At 37.2% G+C, this 22032-nt stretch overlaps 1 protein-coding gene across 1 annotated transcript in view; it reads left to right on the forward strand.

Annotated features, from left to right (window-relative positions):
• The window catches only part of TMTC2 (transmembrane O-mannosyltransferase targeting cadherins 2), a 234217-nt gene that overhangs the window by 165727 nt on the left and 46458 nt on the right, over positions 1 to 22032 (forward strand). Inside the window, exon 8 of the mRNA XM_036401042.2 lies at positions 10643 to 10764. Coding sequence (XP_036256935.1) covers positions 10643 to 10764 — 122 coding nt within the window. The remainder of the gene's footprint in view (positions 1 to 10642; positions 10765 to 22032) is intronic.

Raw genomic sequence — 22032 nt, forward strand, 5'->3', positions numbered from 1 at the left:
GGTTGCTGAAGTGTTGCTTGTAGGTTATGCTGCAAAGGCAATTCAGGAGGCTACACAAAGTTGGGCAGTGACTTGAATAGAATGCAATGCAGCTATATGAGCAGGACTCAGACTGACTTGTTCAAAGCTGTCCTGGATGTGTCTACGAAAGCCTACATGGATGCATTTAACCTCTCCTACCTGAGATGACAAGACAGAGCTAGGTAGCTATGCTTCTTTATAGTGTGGAAAGACAACTGTACCTCTGGGGAGTAATGAAGCCCTTCTGATTTAGACATCTATTTAAGATTATACACATAATCCCTGCAATCATACTTCTCCTTTAAAAAGAGCTGAGATGACTGACTTAGACTTAGTAGCTTGATTTGGGTGAGATAAATCCTAGATACCTTTTCAGTCATCTCTTTGCTTTGTGTGTGACAGGAGAACAAGGCAACTGCATCCATTATCAGGAGTGCATCCGCTTTGCAGCTCATATGGTGTCACTGAGTATCAGAGGGCTGTCTGGAGTGTTTATTTCTGTTTCCATGTTCAAGACAAAATTATAAACACATTCCCTATAACACTTTCTTTGATAAACAGCATTACATAAACTTGTCTGCCCACTTCTTGCCTTTAAAAGGGAGACTAGAGGAACTGAAATAGGCCAGTCCTGTCTTGTGCACTTGCAACTGCATAAACCTGACGAGCTGTCCCCACTCCGTGTATGCTCATTGCTGGGGAGGAAGAGGGAGAAACTGGGGAGCACTCCCCATCTGCTTGGGAAGTAGCAGAAGGAAGTTTTCTTCCCCATCTCCTTAAATGTGGAAAAAGTCTTCACAGCTTATCATGAAATCCAAGAATAGTCACAGTTTGAGGATTTTCTGCTATGACTGTTACTGTCATGACTGTATTCTGAGTCTCTGGAAATCTCTTTGCTTGGTTGAGTGGCACATATATTGCTACATATTGGCATGTCATATAAGGAAACAGTGCTTCCTCTAATTTTTAATAAGTACTCATTCATGTAATTGAACATTTTTGGGAAAGTTTTTTTTCTCCTGTATGATGTACATGACCTACTTGAAAGAGAATAAACAGGAGATGAACTGTTTAAACTGAATCAGGTTTGAACTCCAGCACTCTGACTGCAGTAGCATTAACACTCCAGCAGTGCTAAGCCTTTGCACCACCTGCTTTCCCTGTTTGTGTTACACTTTTTTTCCTGTACTTGCTTCTATTGGCCCTTTGCTCTGACAGGCCCAGTGACTCATTCCTCTGGTGTGTCAGTCTTCTTGACAGACTCTCATCCTTTAAAACACTCTGTAACTTGCCTCCTAATGGGAAAAAGAAGTATTGGGGCTCAAGAAGCAGGCATCCATTTGACTTTGCTTTTTTTTCATGGTGCAAAAGACAGGACTGTAATACCAGGTTCAGATGTTCTAAGTTTGTGCATATGAAAAAGTTGCAGGGAAGATTTTGGTCTCCTGTTGCTGTGATTTATTTTGCCAGGTGTGCAACAACTCAGCTAAGGAAACCATATGTTTCTCTGGCTTTGTACCAAGAAACAAAACCTTTTCATTTTTTTTCTTTAGGAGAACCCAAAACAACTAAAAATTGAAACTTTAAAACTAGAATCAAAATAATTATTCAACTAGCTGTATAAGGTTGGCTTGGTATTTATTTTCTGTATACCATATTGCTTTGATGTAAATTAAAAAGTACATGCTCAGGTTACACAGATTAATTTGCTTGGCATGGCAACTTGCGCTACAAAGGCCAGAGTCCAGCTCAGCTGTATTAAATAGGTAATATATTTTGTTTAAAGTTTCAATTAAAGCCTGAGGTCAAAGTCCCTGTGGGATCTTGAACACTTTAATGCCAATATTAGGATTGCTTAAGGATCAGCCTCTGCTCTAGATGTCTTTTGCGTTTCTTGAAATCTGATATTGTGCAGTTGATTGTATTACATTGCTTTTAAAACCACACTAGCCCACCTGCTACAGTAATTCATACTCCTGACAGTTAAGTGGTGTGAAGTGGACCATGGAGGCTTTATTTTAATACCAAACAGTAACAAGAAAGATGGTGGGGTGGCATTGTTCAGGTTTAGATTGGGAAGATACTGCCATAAAGACAAATATCTTGGTGATACTTCATCTGCCCTTGCTAACTAACATCTCAATGTCTATTTTCAAATGCACTTCAGGTAAAGCCTTACAATTTTTTTTTTTGAGAAATGCAAGTCACAAAAAAGCTAACAATGCAGGAGTGAGTACAGTTCATGATGCACAAAGTTTCAATTTCTCCTTGCGAATCTGCTGGATTGCACATGGACAGAAAACAAATCATACACAAATGTACAGTTGAGAAAAGGGGAGCCAGATTTTACATCTGGTGCAGAGTTTTGTATCATAAGTACAAAGGCTTAGCATGCAGAGAGGCTTTCGGTGTTGATGATTATAACATAGCTATCACTTTACTTGATTATGCTTTTGGGTGGATGTGGCTGCTTCTACAAACCTGTTAATATTGTTAAGGCTCCTGTCCCATTTGCCCCTTGCTCCCATTAGATGCTTTCTTATTGAATTATTTTGAAATAGCATTTAGAACTCAGGAAACACTTTGGTATAGTTTTACTGTGTAACACTTAATTTATAAGATCCAAAGATGATTAAGCTGTGAAATACATACCCCACATCATAATTTATGCAGAGTATGGTACCTGCACTTATCTAAGCATTAGTAATCAGCATGCTTCCTATGCATCTCATGAAGTTTTACTAGTAATTTCTTACTAAGTGTACATTACAAGTCTTTTTTTTCTTTTAAAACTAGCTTGGATGGAAAAAGGATTTTTTTCTTCCATATGTACATTTTATTACATATTCCATGGAAAGAAGAATGGTGTCCTCTCCAATGGTGATGGGAATAAAATGCTGGGCTTCCTCCTCTCCCCCTTCCCACTCTCATTCTGATACTTTAGCCCTTCCCCCTCTGAGACTTTGCAGACTGTGGTAGTTTATATCTGGTGTCCAAAGCTAAGTAGCTAAGTGCTGCATCCAGCTGGCAGCCAGGCCCTGGTGATGTTCCACAGGGCTCAGTATTAGGGCCAGTCCTGTTTAATATCTTTACTGATGATCTGGATGAGGGGATTGAGTGCACCCTCAGTAGATGACACGAAGTTGTGTTGGGGGTATTGATCTGCTGCAGAGCAGTAAGGCTTTGCAGAGGGACCTGAACAGGCTGGATTGGTAATAGCTCAAGGCCAATTGTATGAGATTCAGTAAGGTGAATTGCTGGGTCCTGTATTTGGGTCACAACTACCACAGGCAGGGGGGAACAATGGCTGGAAAGCAGCCCCGAGAAAAGGGACCTGGGGGTGTTGGTCAGCAACAGCTGCAAATGAGCCAATGTGTGCCCAGGCATGTTGGCTTGTATCAGAAATAGTGTGGCCAGCCAGATCAGGGAGGTTATTGACTCTCTGTTCTCTGCACTGGTGAGGCCACACCTTGAATCCTCTGTCCCGTTCTGGGCCCATCGCTAAAAGGAAGGCATTGAGGTGCTGGAGAATGTCCAGAGAAGGGCAGTGGAGCTGATGAACAGTCTGGAGCACAAGTCCTACAAGAAATGGCTGAGGGAGCTGGGCATATTTAGCCTGGAGAAGAGTCAGGAGAGACTTTATTGCTGTCTTCAGCTACCTGTTGTAGCCAGCTGGAGGTGTGTCTCTTCTGCCAGGCAACCCGCAGTACAAGAGGAAACAAGAATGAGCTGTACCAGGGGAGGCTGGACATCAGGAAGAATTTATTCACTGAAAAGGTTGTCAAGAATTGGAACAGGCTACCCGGGGAAGTGGTGGAGTCACCATCCTTGGAAGTGTTCAGGAAGTGACTGGTTGTGATACTTGGTGCAATGATCTAGTTGATGTAATGTTCAGTCAAAGATTGGACTTTGATGATTGGTGTCTTTCTCAACCTAAATGATTCTGTGATTCTATGATTCTGAGTATGAATCTTAAATCTGATTGCAGTGTCTCCTAGTTTTTTGACTTTGCTTTGAGGGAATCAAGCTGGGTATGAAGCAGTGGATTGCTGGAGATGGTAATTAATTCAATGTTTGAGAGCATGTTTGTTTGGTTTTTTTCCCCAGGTTCCCAGATTTTCTTAGTTTTAGCTCTTTGGACTATTGATATATATTTTAATGTGAAATGCTTGAGTTTTCTCAGGTAGGAATCTGAAAAAGGTGATTCTAAGAATGAAGTGCTTTTTTATTTTAAACGGGCAGGGTTTAATCTGAAAATAAGTGTAATCATAACATTTGCAGACCAAAAATATAGTCGAATATGGAAAATGCACTACAGGGATCCCAGTTAGGCATGATTCTGATGGAAAGTGGTTCTATTAATAAAGTTTTAAAGAAACCTAGAAATGGCATGAAAATGAAATTACCTATCTTGTGTGAGCTCCGTGCCTCTACTTTTGTCGTATACTTCTTTCACTGGAAGCCTTTGTACAGCAGGAAACAGCTGTGCAATGTCCATGCTGTTCCATGGTGCAACTGATGTTATTTTGATGTCCTTAATTTAGATCTGTTTTCTACTATAGGTATTTTCCTTCAAAAGTAGCTTAGTGGTCTAATTAAATCAGATAAGGCTTTGCTTCAGCTACTTAAGGCCTATAAGAATTTGTTCAGACAAAGTAAATGTGGATTGACTCCCATCCATCATAAAACCCTGATAAAATACAATACATTCCTTGAAATCTTAAAGGAGATTATTCTGTAAAAGGAAAAAAATTGAGCCACAATATGCTTGGTCTATGCCAAACTTGATGCTCACTATGTTCACATGGTTCAGCTGTTTCAGGGAAGATGTGCATGTGCTGCATATTTATAACCAAAATTGTTAATCTGTTGCAGTAGATCTGTATACATCAGTATAGTATAACATCAAACTGTGCTTCCAGATTTATTATGTTATTTTATGCACTGGTACCAAAGGGAAGAAAGAGGGAAGTCATATATCTAGAGAGGTGTATTTTTATGGTAAGCACATCTGCAGCCTTAATTTGCACAAGAAAGCTGCATGGCTGCATTGTCAAAGGCACAGATTCTTTGTGGTAATGTGACAGAGAGAGACACAGACTTCCCCATCATTGTCCAATTTTTTATACCCCCAATTAAAAGAAATTATGGAAAAATTAAATTTAACTCCTGATGGAATGTATATGTTTGAGATTTTTATTTTCAAAGGGCATCTCTATCTTCCTTTGTGTTTTGATATGTGGTGTCTTGTCCACGTCAAATTTTGTTTTCTATATTACAGTTTTACTACCCTGAAATTGGAGGGGCAGATAATTAGAATATATAAGGATGATGCAAGGCAGATTTACCCTACATTGTCTCCTTTATGGAGATAATTTTTCAGTTGTCTTTTCAGCAATTTCTTTTGGGACCACTCGAGGGACATACTTTTTTAATCTGACAGTATGGGTACCTTACATCTGTGGAAGTACAGTGCTTTTACATCCACAGTTCTATTGAACTTTCTGATTAGTAAATCTGGCATGCTCTCTACCAGGATATGGCCTTGGTATACTAATTGCATCTGAAACAGAAAAATCATTAAATCAATAGATGAGATGTTAAGCTAGAACCATGTAACATACATTCATATAAATGCTACCTAATTTTGCTTTTTAACAATATGTGGTATGTGTCGGAAAATCTTGTGTCCTTTTTTAAAATTTATTTTTTTTACAAACACATTCCATTTAATTATCAAGTAAAATATAAGCCTTTAGGGAAAATGGCTGCTAGCAAGCTAATCTTTTATTAGCATTATTATTTAATATAAATATTTAATTTTTATTATGGTGGTTACGGAGTTTTAGTTATTTTTAATTATATGTTAATTATTGTTAAGGCTATGTTAATCAAATATATTTAAATATAATTAATATCCTGGTATGATTTTAGTGGTGAGTTTTTGGCTAGTTTATTATTTTTGTGGGATTTTGTTTAATTTTATTTTGAAGTATTATTTTTAAATTCCAAATATTCTGAGGAAATATGGGAAAATCCTATTGGTGAATGGTAGTTTTGCAAGTAGTCTTTCTTTGTGGGAAATAAAATCCACTTGAGTATAGGGATTTAATTTTGGTGGTGAAAATCTAGCTAAAAGGTATCCCGTTTCTGATTTCTTTGAAAGTATTAATAGAAATGTCCATGAACTTAGTATGCACTTCTTTAAATGGTGTTTCAGTTGCATATTAATGTTTTTCTTGTGCTACATTTGTAAATGAGAATTATAGTTAAATAATCTATGAGCTTTCTAGTAGAATAAGACAAGAAATGGGTTCATAAAACTCAGAAAATATTAACTGAACTAACCCCTGTGCAGCTGGAAACAATTTTGAAATACTGATTGGTCTCATTTTACTCCAGTCATTGATTGAATTTATTACCACCACTCATTGTGCAGGCAATGCTGCATGTCTGTGTGTTTGATTAGGGACATTTATAGCTTAAGGTTTTCACTGCCATGAATTTCTTTCTCTGTCATTGTTACCTCTGTTGGACTTTACAGATCTGACAAGATTTATTAATAAAGTGTCCATGTGTGATCTTTCAGAATTTTAGCATGAGATTTGAAAGATTTTGCAAAAGAAGTAATTGTTAAAGTAAACATAGTAATCTACTTGCACGTTTGTTTGCATATTTTCTGCCAATGGACACTCTTGTTATCTTTCTAACGCCTAAATCATTTGTGTTGCAAGTTTTTAACAATGTATGATTGTAAATATTGGCAAATATTATTTTTCTTATTTTAATCTCAGACAGGCAAATGCATCCTGAATTACAGCAATCAATCCATACATGTTTTCTCTGACATTTTGATGGAAATTTATCTCAAGTTGGCATAGGTATTATTAAATTGCATCAGCCTAATTCATAAATTCACTTCAGTGAATTAATGGTTCTGTGACCTGTTGCTTGATTCTATTTCGTTAGAGAATAGAATGATCTATAAGATCATTCCAGACCATAGAATTCTATTCTATGGTAGACCATAGCATTCTATTCTATTCTATTCTATTCTATTCTATTCTATTCTATTCTATTCTAGTGGTAGGAGCCGTTATCAATTTTCAACTTTTTCTTTTCTTCATTTACAAGATGGCATTTATAACAGACCCCCTAACAGTGCTTCCTTCTGTAGCAATCTATGTTCTAATTACTTATAATATAGGAATTCTTGATACCGGTTCCTCAGAAAAAAATGTTCAGCTATAGAGAATTACCTGCAAAGAGTCACAGAAGCACACAATCAACTGAGTTGGAAGTCACCCGCAAGGATCATTAAGTCTAAGTCCTGGCCCTGCACAGCACTATCCCCAAAAGTCACAATATGTGCCTGAGAGTATTGTTCAGACTCTTCTGGAACTCTGTCAGGGTTGGTGCTGTGACCACTTTCCTGGGGAGCCTGCTCCAGTGCCCAGCCATCCCCTGGGTGAAGAACCTTTTCCTGATATCCAACCTGAACCACCCCTGACACAGCTTCAGGCCATTCCCTCAGGTCCCATCACTGGGTACCACAGAGAAGAGATCAGTGCCTGCCCCTCCTTTTGCCCTCCAAATGAAGTCATAACTGCCATGAGGTCTCCCCTCAGTCTCCTCCTGGCTGAACAGTCCAGATGACCTCAGCAGCTCCTCATACGGCCTCCCCTCAAGGCCCTTCACCATCCTGATTGTCCTCTGTTGGGCACTCGCTAATAGGTTAAGATCTTTCTTATATCATGGCACCCAAAACTGTCCCCAGCACTCAAGGTGAGGCTGCCCCAGTGCAGAGCAGAGTGGGACAATCCCCTCCCTTTCCCAGCTGGCCATGCTGTGCCTGATGTCCCCAGGACACGGTTGGCCCTCCTGGCTGCCAGGGCACTGCTGACTCATGTTCAACGTGTCATCAGCCAGGACCCTTTATGCAGCACTGCATTTCCAGCCTTTCACTCCCCGATCTGTCTGCACGTCCAGGGCTGCCTCATCCCAGGTGAAGAATCTGGTGCTTGTCTTTTGTCAGCTTCATATGGTTGGTGATCTCTCATCTCTCTGGTTGAGGTCTCTCTGCAGAACCTCCCTGCCTTCAGGGACATCAACAGCTCCTCCCAGTTTTCATCTGTGAAGTTCAGGGAAATACAGTTTCTGTCTTTACAGTTTGGTATTTAGATTGACATATTGTAGCTTTGTTTCTAGTTCCCCCCCCCGCCCGCCCCCCCCCCCACTCAGAAATGTCCTCAAAGTTTTAAGAGTTTAGTTTGTGAAGTCGTTGAGCTCTTAAAACCTATTAAAAATTGAATTTCCATTTACTCCAAGGTTTTAAATCTCTTCTTATATCAGAATCCATCATGAAAGATAGATAAGAACCTTGGATCCATTTGATATTTGGCAGTGCGTTCAGCCTTTACTACCCACAGATAATAGTTCCATCACTTATGGCTGCTTACATTACTCTTAAAGCGTCTTGTTGTTAATTACTTGAAACTCTGCCAAGCTGTAACAGGTTGGGGTGGAATTTTCCACTTAAAGAAAAGGACAATATGGATTCCTCATTTCCTGTATGCTAATGAAGCAGGGGCCTCTGGGAGAAATAGTATGCAATCAAGTAATTAAACATTTTACATTAAAGCATGCAGCTTGGCAGAGGACTTGAGGGGAGTATAAAGCTTGACTTCTGGCTTCTTCCGTCCTTTCTACACTTAATGACCTTGTTTTGTGCAGATAAAGTATATTGTTGTGTCACTTACTTGTGACTGCTGACAGAGTGAAAAGATCACATGATGTTACTGTCACTGAATGTGATGTTCATGTTCTTTTGGGATTTCGTACCTGTTTGGACTTTTTTTTTTAATTTAGCCTGGGATTTTTTGCAGGGAATTGTTCTGTCTTTTTGGCCCTAAACAGCAGCAGAATTACCTAAGTGCTTCTGGATATCGGATATCCAGACCAGTGCATGAGTACGAAATGCTATGTAGAACTTTGATTTAGAACAAGTAGACTTTTTTCCCAGACAGGGATGCAAGCCTCTAAATACAGCAGGCTTGTTTGAAAAAAGTCTGTTTGTTCTTAACAATCATGTTGGTTTCTCTTAACCTTGGCTTAGTATGCCTTCTGTCTCTACATCATGCTTATTTTATCTGTGATCTGAACTTTGATCATTTTGCATGCACCATGCCCTAACTCCTGAAATTCAAAACGTGATACCACGTTTTGCCTGGTATCCTTCTCCTCTGATGACAAAGACATAAAAAAAAAAATCTGACTTGGCCTTATCCAATTTTCTTTTATGAAGAAAATCTTCCATAGCCTCTGTAAATATTCAAGATAAAGAGATAAAAGTAGCTCCCATGCTATGAGTTATTTCTCCTCTTTGAGAATCTTTTTGTCCAAGTTTTGATAGTGTGGTAGTTGCCTTCAATCTTGATTAAAGAACTTTGATTCTTCTGTCTCCCTGGTACCTTCACAATTATTAATTTCCATGTAATGCAGAACTGGAGGCTGTAACTCACCTGGAGACAGCCTTAGCTGATCTTTACTTGGGTCAGGTGTAGTCTCTTGATCCTCCAGGAGTAGCATTTGATAACCTGTGTCTTCATAAGTTTTCGAAGATACTTAGTCATTTATTAGGAATGGACCAGCTGCTGGGATGATGAAATCCTGAATCTTCAAGTGGCATTTTCAGGGTGTCATTGACCCAGGAAAGGGCACATTTATATCCAGAGTCCTCGTGAAAGAGCTCTGTAAGTGCAGAGTTAATCTGAAAGCTGTTATTCTTCACCACTACATACTTGTTTCATATTGACTGTCTCCAACCTTTGAGAAATTTGTTTTCTTCTTGAAGAAAGAGACTTTCTTGCTGTGTATGCAAAACTCTTTCTCAGAGACTTCATAATTACAATTATCTAACACTAATATATATATAAAAAACATATAACATTCCATTCATATATTGTTCTTCAACATTACTTGACGCAGCTTCTCATTGTAAAGGATTTCACCTTGAAAAATGTCCAGTTTCAGTCATTTTGTATGTGACTTCATAAGATTAGCAATTTTAAACTAATAGATGCTATGTTTTAATTTAAAGAAGTTGTGGTAGATGACCAAATATAGCGGCATTCAGAGATTAGTTTTTTTAATGTCTTGCCCCTCCCATCAATATCCTTTCAGAACTGTTTTCTTATACTACCCTAGTTTTTGGTTCTTGTTATTATGATTAAATGCAAACATTTATCATGTTCTCCCTGCTATTCCATGCTTTTCAATGTAGAGCAATGGAAAAGAAGTAGCTTTTCTAAAGTAGATGAGGTAAGAGTTCTGTTACTTTGAGACTTTTGACTAAAGCTTTGCAGGTGGTGCTCTCTCTGGCAATTCTTTTCCAACAATAGTTTTCATCTCAGCTATGCTATTTCAGCCCTAATAAGGCCTTAACTTAATCTCCTCGCTCAAGTTTCTCCAAGGTTTTTTGTGTGCGGTTGCAAGTGTTCAAATCACTTCGCCTTTTTCTAGATCTCTGCACATTTAAAACATAGAAAATTATGTGATAAACAAATTATGGAAATCTTGAGAAATTTGTGGCATTCTCACTAGCATTTGCTTGACCCTGCAGGAGAAGCCTATATGAGAATGAGCCGGCTGCCTGAAGCAGAGCACTGGTATGTGGAGTCACTGCGATCCAAGAGCGACCACATCCCAGCCCACCTCACTTATGGAAAACTGCTGGCTCTGACGGTGAGTTTATCAGCACCTCCTTTCAGTAGGTTAGGTAAAGGAATGGGAAGGCTTTGTCCTGAAAATTGCTTATTGCCTGATTGTAACACTGTTTCAGTCATTCCTTTTAATTAAGGACTTGGACTGCATTGGGTTTTTGTTTTTTTTTTTTTTTTGTGAGACATTGCCTCTATTCTTGAGATAGTATCAACTCTGTGCTGGAAAAAAAACATTGTAATGGCACAGGAACTTTGTAATGCACAGTAAGGAGTTCTCTCGATAAAGCCTTTGTAAGTTCTTTGGATGACAAGTAATGGAATTAATTCTGTGAGATATTCAGTGTTTGACTCAGGGCTGTTGGAGCAGCCTATGGCTGAGTGTCACCTATACTTTGTAAATAACATCTTGTGCTTTGAATTTGCACTTCTTTAGGAGTATCTCTTTGAGCATGTGAAAGGAAGTACTCAACTATTAAGAGCTAGTTCTAAAAAATCAGAGCAGTTGGACTTCTTTATTTCTGTAAAATTTACTTAACTTTTGGCTGTAGGTGTGCTTGTGGCTCCAGCTAAACTAACTCCCTTTGATAGTTATAGCAAAGTGCCAGTCCCTCCTTGATGTTCACACATTTTGAAGATGAAATGGATTTCTATTTTATTAATTCAAATAATTCTGTTTTTAAACTGTCTTTCATTTGTTTTTCGTTTCTCATTCCCATTTTTCTTTCATTTTTATCTGTTCTACATTTAGTTTCCTTGTTTACCTTAGTGAGTTCATATTTGCTTCCTGTAATGTACTGATACACCTCTGCATAGTTCTTGAGTCCTTGTGCCTCAGTCTGAATATTCCTCCATTGAAAGTTCCTCAACTATTCACCTGGTGATAAACTTTTTCTATGGTCTTGATTGTGCTGTCCAGTCTTCAAGCAAAAAATGTCTTATTGTGGAACACATGATTAAATTCAGGAGATCCATTACTGTTTTAAAAGTATCTGAATTTAGAAAAGGGGAAGGAATTACAACATAAGTTTTCTGTATAAGTAACAGGTGACAACATGGTTTGAAAGATTTAAAAATTGGTCTGTGTTACTATGTAATATTAAATGCAGAGTTTTATTAAAAGCTGCATGGAAGGGAAGGTTTCAACATGAAACGGAAGTCAGGGTGGTAGTGTTATATCCCCACTGCCTGTCAGTTCCATGTCCTGGAAAGGCTTTTTTTGAACAATTAAAATTGCTGGGATATTGACAAATATATGCACCCATTGTTTGCCTTCTTCTAGAATATAACTACAAATAGGTTGTACAGTAAGATTTCCATATTTATCTTGCTTTTCCAGCAGATATCTTTGTATATTGGACCTAAGAATAATAGCAGAAAGTCAGTGTTATTGGCTTCTTCTTAGGAGATCTTTGACACAAAAGTGCTAATTTATTGGAATTGCTGTGGGGAGGTGTTGTGGTTTAGGAATAGTATTTCCCAATTTAGTGTTCCCACTGTAACACTCCAAACCACACGCTGCTCTCTCACTACTCCCTCTCCCTCCTGCAGCGAGCTGGAGAGGAGAATTGGAGGCACAAAAGGTAAAGATCATGAGCTGAAACAAGAACAATTTACTGCAAACAGTAATAAAATAATAAAACAAATAGTAAGAGCAGCCATATTAATAACAAAGTATATGAGAGAGGCGAATGATTCGCATGGGAATGCTCACAACTCAGCAACCCCCGGCAATACCCGACCATGCCACCATGCTCCTCGATCCAGAAGTGACCCCTTTCCCCCTTTCCTGGATGGGGAGGTGGTATAGAATAACCTCTGGGTCCTTTCCATGCCTCCTCCTGGCTACTGCAAAAATTAACCCTGTCCTGGCTAGGAGAGGAAGTAAAGAGTTTTCTTAATAAAATCCAAATTTCTTTTTGTTTGTTTGGTTTTTTTGTTATGCACACACACCCTCCTACCCCAGTAGTTCTCTGGTTAATTTTTTCGACTGCTGAGTGTGTGAAATATGAGGTCTGTTAGGGAAAGTCTTGCAGTGATTCTGGGAAACAAGGTCTCACATTTTTCTTCAAAATAACAAAATCCCCAAATCCCAGAAGTGTACAAACATTGTGAGCCACTACTTTATTTTTTCTTAATTCTGTCCCCTCATTGTGAAAGTGCAGGTATAGGATTAAAATTTGGTGTTATTATCCCAACTTTTAGAAGGAAGCAATGAAAAATCTGCATGAGTCCTAATAGTAGAATTGAACTGTTTGCATTTTTCTGGGGATACAAAGGGAAGATATGTGTGGTGTGGATTGTGACTTGAGCATCTGAGCTGTGTTTGTGGAAGAACATGTCTCAGCAAGGAGAAGAACTGTGTACCGCTTTGAACCTTGAATACTGCATTATGATAGGAAATAAAATACCTTTCCTTTCTCAACACACACATGCTTTCCTGTACTTGATCTTTGCCATAGTTGTAGTGCATTCTCCTCACATTTGTTTGTTATTATCTCTTGACGCTTGTGTCTTCATTACTGTTGCTTCTCATATTCATGACAATATGTACAGATAAGGTTGATGTCCCTTCCACTGACAGCAGTATAAGCTGAAAAGATGGTGCTGATGTCCTGTTGACTTTCAGGATTTCATAAACATATCCCAAGGAATGTTATGATAACAAAGTATTTACAGATAGCACAATATCTTTCTGATGGTTACTTCATTAATGAAAAATAAAGTTCCCTTATCTTTGATTTACTGAAAATTGGCATTAATTCCAATTAGTTCTTTGAACTACAGGTCTGAAAAAATATTCAACACAAAAATGGATGAAGAGATTCGGCAGTAAAATATGTGGTTTTTCTCTGAATTTTGGTCACTTAATCAGTTTTGCAGATTACTGTCTGCTCAGTAATTCAAAAAATGAATTTTGTCTAGTTTCTGGCATACTGAACTGTCCTAGTATTAGTTCCCATCGCAAATACATAATTGCTGTAACTGACATGCTTCCTGGCATTCTTCATAAACTTCCTTTGGATTCAGATTAGAGCTACTCCCTTTGGCATAGTTATTTCAGCCCAATCCCAACTTGAGCTATGACTGTAATTTATTCTTCTGTTATATTTTGCTACCTGGGTTAATGATAATTTTCTCACAGCCTGTAAATTTAGGAAAGAGAAAAGCCTACTTCAGTTAGCTTTTGGATGTTAGAGATGTGTTAGAAGCTTCTTTGCTGTCTTCTGTTGGAATCAAACTTTTGAACTTTTACAAACATGTTTCTAAATATAGGTACTGGGACAAAACTGTTAAGAACACTTCTCTGTGTCTCTTTTCTAGGAGAGAAATGTGAGATTGCTGATGTAGTGAAAGGTGGATGTAGGTGCTAATATAGATAGGAAATTTCTCTGTGAGTGAAATTGGGGTGTAAGGGAAGAGAGGAGGTAATTTACAGACAAGTTCCTAAATTCCAGCCAAAGGCAATTCTACTATAAAACCCCCTAGCAGTAAAGTCAGACCTGTAAAGTTCACAAATTCAGCTATGTTTTATTTCCTTACTTTGATTCCAATGAAGTGGCTTAATTTTAACCTCAGCTTTTCTGCGTTCCCAAGTCTGTTGCCAGTATTAATGCTTACTGAAAGCAGCATCACATAGAATCAGAGAATCATTTCGGCTGGAAAAGATACAAGTAATGCCTAAATGGAATTGGGCATGCTGCTGTACATGCAGGAAAAACAGACCAGCTTAAGATCTCCAGACGAATAGTTAATGAATTTACAGTCTTGTTACCTAATATCATAAGTTACAAGAATTTCCTAGCTCCTATATTAGTTCATGTTATATGTTTATATCTAAGAATTACAGCTCACTAAGCTACAACTTTCTTGAAAATATGCTAGGACAGCATAATATAGTGGCTGAAAATCATGATTAGTAGCTCAGTTACTAGAATAATTGGAAAATAGCCAGTTGTCTGGGGCTTAGGTTTGTCCTTCTTTTATATTTTTGAAACGATATGTAGGTGTTTAGAACTGCAGTGCTTTAGCATTATGTGCTTTTCATGCCTGTAACTTGTTAAGCTGCTTAAATAGTGAGGAATTTATTTTTCAATGTGACATGTTAGTTAACATAGCCAATCTTCTGGTAGCTTCGTACCACAGCATCTGAGCCTCATCCCTTGCTTAGGTATTTTATTTCTAGATTACAACGAAAAGCATAATTTTTTGAAAGACTTTAAAATTGCAAGGCTCTCAGCTTTAAGATGAAAATGAGACTGTCAAAAATGACAGTGCCAGGTGATGCCTTGAGCATGTATTGTAATTTGTTTTCCATTATATCAGCGACCTTCTAGAAGAGAAGGCATTGCCTGTCTTACTAAAAAAATAATTTGTGAGTAAGGCTTTTATTTTTTTTTCTTCTTCTCACTGTAGTAGTCCTAAAGAGAAGACTAAAAAACCCTCCTCCCTCATAATGCCTGGCCTCTGCCATCAGTCAGTACTTGATTGTTAAAGTAGCATGCTAGTCTGAGAAGCTTTATTTCAATTACAAATAAATGTTGTCAAGTTTTGTTTTGTCTGTTTTGAATGAAGTTGAGCCCACAAATGACCCTGCATCGTTTGCAGTAGTGACTCTAATTGCTAAAATACTTAGGGTCAGCCTCATCTTGTAACATTTAGTGTGTCACATCTAGGAATTATAGGCTTTGCCATACTTCTCTGGAAGAAATTGCACAGTGTTGTTTTGCATTTTACATGGCTCCACACAGTACTATTAATCTCCTATTTTTTACTGGATTGGAAAATCACCCAAAATGCTGTAAGAAAAATTTACTTTGCCTTGTAAAATTTTGCTGCTGGAGCTCCAAGTATTAAATTCAGCAATAATCATCCTAGAAGATTCCCTGTATTATAAAATATTTTATTTTAACATATTTTCTTCAAATGTGGTTTGGGAAAAGACAGTGATAGACATGACAGAGATAGGCAGTGTTTTGGATTAATATAAAAGTAACAGGATTGTGACATTCAAGTATCAATGTTGAAGTTTAGTACTTTTCTTAAGTTTTGAGATAATTACTCCTTAGTGAGTGACCGAATTTTTCCTGCAGTTGATTGTTGCTTATGCTTCTGACAAACAGAAGTCCAGTGAGATATCCTGCCATTTTTGGTTAGTTGTGAAATTACTCAGAGTGTTGCTATCAAATACCCTACTGTAGTCAGTAATTGGTGTAGTGCTTGACTGTCATCTCAAAATAAATATAAATTAATTAAAACATGGAACTAAATGGAAGACAGGCAAAACAGAAAAGCATGGGATATAGGGGTAAAGGAGAATGGTATAGATGAATAGATCTATTACAACATTCTGTAAATGTTGTAAATTCAACATTTATGATTCCTGTAATTACTCGCTGCTGGTGTTTCAGCACAGAAAGGAAATTTGCATTTCTGTTGGAAAAATCTGTCATATTGTCATCTTTAATGTCACTGGTTCATTGCTACTTTTTTTCTGTCTCTCTAGATTTACACAATGGGAAGAATGCAGGAATGAGGGAGAACAGTCATGATGTCAAAAGAATCATGACTGTCTTTAAGACATAGCAATTGAAATGCTCTGTTAAATCTAGTCATGATCTTCCAGAACAGTTTCTTCTTTTAGTAATCAACTCCTTTAAAGCAAACAAAGATATTTTCAGTAATACTTGGGGGCCAATAAATGCCTACACATAGAGAAATCTTTAATTAGTGAAAAGGCATTTTCTGAATAGGTCAATTTAATTAGATCATGAAAGCTCTTAGGTATTTCATTTTGGGAAACCATATCCCTTGGCTGTTAGTACTGCTTCTAGGAAGTTTTTTTTTAAATGAAAATTGGATCCTTCAGTTAAAGTTACAGCATGACAATATAAAAATGACATTGAATCCATGAGAATGCCTTGCCTGAGAAATCAAGTTAAGCCAAGCAATAGCCATTACTGTTTTTCTGTCTTATATTCAGCTTGACTTTGGAGCCTGGCATAGACACTATGAGCTTTCTTGACTCTTGAAATCTCCTCAGGGTTAAAATTGATATGTGCACAGTTTGTATTTAGTTCTGAGTTTGCAAAATGTGAGTTGTTTTAATTTTTGTTTCCAGCTTACAAGCAGTTCACTTGTAACGGCTAGAAGGAAGGGTTTTCCTCTTCAGCAGGGAAAATCAGGTTTACTGACTTCGGAAGCATGAGCCCTTTTTAAAAAGGTTTGGTTATCTGGTGTATCTGGAGCTTTAACACGTCCAGTCTGAATGACAGGATTTCCGAACTACAGAAATTTCAATAGCTGACATCTATTGAGCTTGTATTTCTTCAGAGGCTGGCTGCATGCCAGAAGTATTGCATCCATAGATATACTTTCCAGTCCCCTTAGGACATGTGTTAGGCTGCATGCCAACTGTAATAGAATTAATTGTAAAACAGAATATTTTCATTTAAATATACCGTATCTGTCTAGTTCATAAATGACTCTGGAACGGGTATTTAGGCACATAACCTCTCACTAACCTCCTTCAGGGATCTCATCTTTGGTATCGTGTTTCTAACTTCCTGTGGACAGGAAAGAGGGAGCCCTAAACTTCTCACTTTACTCAACATAAATCTAAAGCTTGTTACAGAGAACATCACTGACACAGAATGAACTGCTTTCATGAAAGAATCACAGCCTGCTTTGGGTTTGGAAGCAACCTTAAACATCATCTAGTTCTAACCCACCAAAAGAGAGATCTTTTTGTTTTATTACATGGTTGAATAAAGCTGCTGTAGTTACTCTGTGTGTAGTAATTTTGTCAGTAATTGTGAAAAAATAGGCCAAATTTAAATTAGAAGAAATTCATAGGACTCAGTGAAAACAGCATGTGAAAATACTGAATTTATATTCTACTGACTGGCCAGTGAAATATGAGTAGATCTTAATACATTTCTTTATCAGAAAATATAAAATGTGGTTTAAGACTGAACAGAAAAGAAAGGGACTAACCTGGAAATTTACTTCACATTTCATTACATATTTTTAATACAAAATGGTCAAAGCTTAATGACTGAAGTGAGTATTTCAATAGGGGTCTAGACAGTAAATAAATCACAAGGTATAGAATGAAATCTGTTCTTTAGAAGTTTACTTAAGACTTTACACAATATTTCTTGGTTCCAACAGTGATGTAATGAAGTAAATTCCTTCTAGACTTCAAGTTACCCCAAAAGAAACACTAAAAATAGATACACTATTTAAAAATACCACCAAACAAAAAAAAAAAACACCACAACAGAGCAACCAAATAAAAAATCCTCCAAGGGAAAAAAAATTATGCTTACATTTCTTTTTGATATTGGTTTGAATACTTTAATAGAACAGGAATGATTTTGGTGATAGGAGACACATAAACCAAGAAAATGGATGTCACATAGCTTTAATATATTATTGATTAATTTGCTACATAATACTTGAAAAACATACCACCCTAATAGTGTGTCTCAGTCACGTCCCAAGCCAGTGAAGTTTTGAGCTGTGCTGTAATTTCTAGATCTATGTGTCAGTTCATATGCAGTTGTGTCACATTCCAAAATGCTTAAGGTCCAGTAGATTCCCGCAAAGTCAATGGGCACTGCTTCAATCTCAACCCTCTGGTTATCATGCCTTTAATTATCACTACAGATGTACACTCAAGAACACAGTTTATGTTACTATTCTCTCTATTAACCTTGGCTCATAAAAGTATCACACTGACTTCAGTAGCATCTCAGTGAAGCTAGTAGATGGATTTTTACTCAAAAAAATTCTGCATGTATTTGAAGGAGGACTAATGTTATATATTAAGGTGAAAATGAGCCACTTAAGGTGCAAATAGAAGATGAAACTACAGGAGGTTGGATGTTCTTGATTCTACCTAGGCTTATTTCGAAAAGCAACTAGGTTATGTACTGGGTTATGCAAGCAGTATGCAATGGACTGGATTGTGCATGTGAGGGCCCTGGTCCAGTGAAATGTTTGGGGAGGAGAGTGTTAGTCGTGACCAAGTTATGTGTCACTGGACAACATTATTTTAAATTTAGTATAAAATTTAATAAATGGTGAATTACTTTGAATTGGTAGATAAAGATTTATAGTGTAATTTCCTTCAGAGCAGTTCAGTTCATGCTCCCATACACTGAGATGGCTTCTCTGCCGTATTTGATTGTTATTATTTTATTTTAATAAAGTTGAGATGCAAAGACAGGATTTGTCTCCTTACTCACAGGAAGGATAGAAACTGAGATAAATTTTAGACCTTTGATGTTAATAATCCAAGTCCTGTATATTTCAGTTGGTCTAGCATTTTACATATGAATTATGGTACAAGATATTTGTATTGTAATTCAGAGTGAAGAGGGAAGAGTTAGAAATAACAGCAAAATGAAGGAAAAAAGAAGAATCCCTTTAGCTACTAAATGCTAAATATTAATGTTGTTTTTGAACTACTAATATTTAGACCTGGGGTGGCGAGCTTGCCTATGTCAATGACATCATTGTAAGGTGCAACTCTATAGTTCCTGTTTCATTAGTCCAGCTAAGTAAAAACTTTTGAAGAATTTATTACGCATTTCCTCAGTATCACGCCATTTAAGTTGTGTTTTGCCTCACAATTTTTGTGAGGCAAAAGGAACTGGTTATGACATAGGATGTGCAGGTCTGCAATAACTTAAAGAAACATGGAAAGGAAGTCACTGGTTCAGTTCAAACTTTTTTCAAACTTTTTTACTATCACTGAATAGTCTGTGACTTTAAAACATTCTAGAGAGGAAGAAAAAAAGCATGTAACATAATACTTATTTTTCTCTATCAATGTGCACATTTTAATCAAACTTCCATTAATAAATCTTTTCATAATTCAATCTGTTTTATTAAAAATGTGAATGCTTGCCAAAAAAATCCAAACAAAACAGATGTGGAGAGTGACAGTCAACTGCATTTGTAGCATAAATTAAGTTCTTTATGCAATCACTTTATTTCCAGTTAAAGTTGGTAAAACTATATTGAAGAATGAAGTCTGTGTCCTACTGGTGAAACCTTCCTAAGTTTTGAAGAATGATGAATATTTATGTCATATAAAGTTGGTTCAAATTGCAGAGACCACCTAATTTGTTGAACCACCTTACTGGTTGCCACTGTGTCATCATAGTTTCCACAGGAGGGTTATTCAGAGCTGCTCAGCTGTATTAGTCTTTCCCAGTTTTACTACCATTGCAGGGTCCCTGGGCCTCCAGCAGCCTGAAGTACAACAGCTGCCTCAACATGAATTTGGCACAGTTAACGAGAAAAGTGAGGAAAAAAAAATTGGGGTGGATATCGAAATGCTAGTTTTGTCCTCAGCTTTTTAATATTTTAAGAATAAATACAGTCTTCTACTAATGAATGAACTGCCCTTAGCTGGCTTATTTTCAGTTGTTTTGGTGATCATAACAGTAATTTAAATTTCATTTGTATGTCTGTAAAAGCTGTATGTCTGACCATATTAGCAAGCACAGATACATTGTTTTGGTCTCTAGGGAAGAAGCAACCAACAAAATAAAAAATCTCTTGCAGTCAACTGCAAAGAACTGGTCTTAAAAATCAAGCTCCTGAAATAATATTTAAACAATTAACAGTTTGTCTTCCAAAACTGCAAGCACCCAGCCATTCTGATTTAGAGTCTGTGTGATCTGTGGAGAGTGAGGTATTTCTGAAGTTGGTATTTCTGACAACTTATGTGTTAGGTTATAAGAGCCCTGTATTACTTACCTGCACTTTTAATATTTTTTTTTTCATTTTTAATTTGTTGGTATTGCTGGAAGATGGTAAGCAGGGGCAATTCATCTATATTTGGGTGTGAGACAGGGGAGAGGGGGACTGATGTTTTCTTTATTAATGGAAAACTCCAGGAAGCTTGTCCTCATTATATGCTTTAGGTCCAGATCCAGTAAGGCAAATATCAGCCAATGCTCCAAATCAATTATTAAAGTGTCTTCATCATGTTCAAGTTCTTTTCTTCAGCAAGGAGATTGGCATTGATTGTTTTATGATTCTGTCTTGTTAGTCTCTGCACTGTTAGTCTCTGAAAAGCCATAAATATGCCAGTACCTCTGTGCAGAGGATCTCCATTAGGGCTTGGGCTGGGACCACCCACTCATTTCTCCAGAGCAGACCAGTAGCTGTCATAGAGCACCTTTTCATTAGCTCCTGACCTGGACTGAATGTAAACTGGTGACCAAGAGGAGAAAGGTATTTTCTATCCCATTATTGATCCTCAGGGCTGTCAAGTATTTTCATTAAAATTTATTAATAACTTCTTTATCCTTCAAATAAGTCTGCTGTCATGCTGTTGTAAACTTACAGTTTTTTGCCTTGTAAAATTGCCAAAGCATGTAATTATGCATATATGACTGCAAACCCTGCTGCTAGAAATTGGGAGGTTACCAGTGGCTCTCAATTCCTGCCGTTGTATGGGTCAATACTGTAACAGTGAGCATGCACACCAAATGCCTTCCTGTCCCAAATCAGTTGTTTTCAAGTGTTTAAACAATTATTTGGATTTTCTTTAAAAGTTATCATTTTATTCACTTACGCCATCTGTTTTATTTAACACTGAGAACATACAGTGGGAAAGGAACAGTGACAGGATCACTCTCAAGGAAAATATACAGTGTCTGCATTCGGTTGGGTAGTTAAGATGTATATTGGATAATTGAAACAAGTTGATAAATACTAAGTTTTAATTGTGAAATAGCCTGATTCTGTAAAGTGGTTGTATTTTACATATTTTGTCACAAAAAGTAATGTGTGTTAAATCTATGCTGAGGTATTGACATTTTAGCAGTAGACTGCATTAAAGAGGACATTTTAGCTGGTGTGATGCTAGGTTCCTCACAATGCCAGTCTGCAAGACAACACTTTTATTCATTTTTTAAAATAATTTTTGTCAAATGTGGATAAATGAAAGTGATGGTCAACATGAACAAATAGAGCTTTTGTTGTTTTTAATCAGATAACTTTATGTCTTGATTGATATAATTAAAGCTTTTTCTCCCCTTTATCTGTGAAATGACCATTTGAGCCTGTAAATAGCACAGTTCTTTTGATGTTATGTATGCTGGCACGTGTCATCACTGTGTATTGTAGGTCTCCTGACTAGCCTGAACTGGAGTGCAGTATGCCATTTGGAAAGTGCCAAAAAGAGTAGAGCAGTCATGTATTTTTGGTGATTATAGTAAATAAAAATTAATCATGTTTGACAAATGTTTGTGGCCTTCTAATTCTGTAG

This window comes from Molothrus ater, chromosome 5, assembly GCF_012460135.2.
Source record: "Molothrus ater isolate BHLD 08-10-18 breed brown headed cowbird chromosome 5, BPBGC_Mater_1.1, whole genome shotgun sequence".
Lineage (NCBI taxonomy): Eukaryota > Metazoa > Chordata > Aves > Passeriformes > Icteridae > Molothrus > Molothrus ater.